Source organism: Sinocyclocheilus rhinocerous, unplaced genomic scaffold, assembly GCF_001515625.1.
Source record: "Sinocyclocheilus rhinocerous isolate Xijiao unplaced genomic scaffold, SAMN03320098_v1.1 scaffold46056, whole genome shotgun sequence".
Taxonomy (NCBI): Eukaryota; Metazoa; Chordata; class Actinopteri; order Cypriniformes; family Cyprinidae; genus Sinocyclocheilus; species Sinocyclocheilus rhinocerous.
The window spans coordinates 1-2,028 of NW_015651460.1; the positions used below are offsets into that span (position 1 = coordinate 1).

General features: G+C 34.9%; 1 protein-coding gene across 1 annotated transcript; it reads left to right on the plus strand.

The window, feature by feature from the left end:
* Positions 1 to 1,508: 1,508 nt before the first annotated feature.
* On the plus strand, positions 1,509 to 2,015 carry LOC107712827 (UPF0585 protein C16orf13 homolog A-like; the record flags this gene model as incomplete). Its single annotated transcript, XM_016518191.1, has 3 exons — positions 1,509 to 1,715; positions 1,786 to 1,845; positions 1,948 to 2,015. Coding segments are annotated over exons 1-3 (335 nt in total), but the record flags the coding sequence as incomplete, so codon positions are not given.
* Positions 2,016 to 2,028: the final 13 nt, after the last annotated feature.

Here is a 2,028-nt window from a genome sequence, read left to right on the forward strand (position 1 = left end):
CTTTCCGTACCCACTGTATATGTGTGTGTGTGTGTGTGTGTGTAAAAACACTTATTCTGAATTGTACTTATATATATTAAAAATATATTTTTACATAAATATATCTGAACGAAGATGGAACATTATTTCACCTATATTTTGACCTTTTTTTTTTTTTTTTTACAAAAGTTATTTGAAACATTAAAGTAGACACTTACTTGCATTTAATATGCCTTATACTGTATGTAGGCTATATTGAATCACTTTTGTACATTTAATTTGATGCGGACACCAAAATGGGACATCTCCTCTTTGACCCATATAAATAAAGCTTTAGTAAATCACCAAATTAAAGAAACTTCATGTCTTTTTTTTTTGGTGCTTTTTTGGAGCTTGACCTGTTTTCTTTTGCTATTTTTTAAAATGGCTTTCTTGTTTTAATGGTGACAACTTTAAGTAGGCTTTAAGAAGCAGAAACTAGTGCACAACTGCAACACTTCACATTAGTTAACACCACCAAGCTAAAACAGAACAAACTAAAACCACAACCACGAGCTCACCTCACTAAAGTTCAGTTTTGTACAAAAATTGACAAAAGAATCAGGTTTCTTTAAAAATGCATTAGTTTATTTTTCTCTTAAGATATGAAGGCTGTTTCAGGGCTTGTGCAAAGTAGAAAACAAACTGGACCAGAGAGAAGTGGAAGCCCCGTTGCACCGCAGAGAACTCTATACACTCTCTGTAGATCTCTAGCTCACTCTTCTTAAGAATCTCAAAGTGATTCCAAACGTTTGCGGCGCTTATTCAGTCTCATTCGAACTTTTGCGCCACTTTTTGATTTTAATTTATAGTTGACGTCACGCAGGCCGCGCGGGCTTAATAAATATTGTTAAAATAATAGCTATTGTTAAATAATATCCACATAATAATTTAGGTGATACCAGTTCATATAATAAAGGTTAACGGAATAATAGAAAATAACGACAGAAATGTTGAAAACAAGTTTTACCGTTGGGAAAAGGACGTGCATGTTATATGGGGGGAAGGTCAATTCTCAGAAATTAACTCATTAATTAAAAATAACAGAAATAATGAAGTATAGGGCAACACTTCTGACAGAGCTATAGGATAGTTCACCCAAAAATGAAAATTCTGTCATTTGCTCACCCTCAAGTTGTTCCAAACATCTATGAATTTCTTTCAACTGTTGAGCACAAAATAATATATTTTGAAGAATGTTGTCAGTAGCTATTGACTTCCATATTATGGAAAGAAAAATGCAAAATGCTATGGAAGTCAATGGCTACTGCCAACTGTTTGGTTACTAACATTGTTGAAAATATCTTCTTTTGTGTTCAGCACAAGAGAAACTCATACAGGTTTTGAACAACTTGAGGGTGAGGAAATGACAGAATTGTAAGTTTTGGGTGAACTATCCCTTAAATGTTAGTTCAAAGTCCCCCCTGACCATTCTTTAGATTAGGCTGCATACCATAAATTGATTCCTGCTATTGAATGCTAAATGTCTAATGACTTATTTTAAGTACCACATTGTGATTTTTTTTTATTGCAGTATTGAGGCATATAGACAGTATCATAAGCTGCAGAATGTAAAGCCATCCATCTATCTCGATGTGTCTCAGAGTTGGGAGAACTGGGGTGGAATTCAACCTGAGTCATGTGACCTCATCGTGAACATCAACATGATGCACATCTCACCTCTGGCCTGCACAACGGTATCAAGCTAGCTTGCTTTTGTTTCTCTCTCTCTACTAAATCGAACATTTTTTTTTTCTCTTCTTTTAGGGTTTGTTTAATGGTGTTGGAAAAATACTGAAGCCACAAGGATTGCTTCTGACTTATGGGGTATCTGCAGAATGTTAAGCTAAAACACCTTCAATTAGTAGGCCTATGCATTTGGTTACATCTATTGGCTTCTAATGGCTTGCATCTGATATTGTTTTGCAGCCTTATGCTTTCAGTGGATCAATTACTCCTCAGAGCAATGTTGACTTTGACCACAGCTTGAGATACAGGTTAGTGATAAAG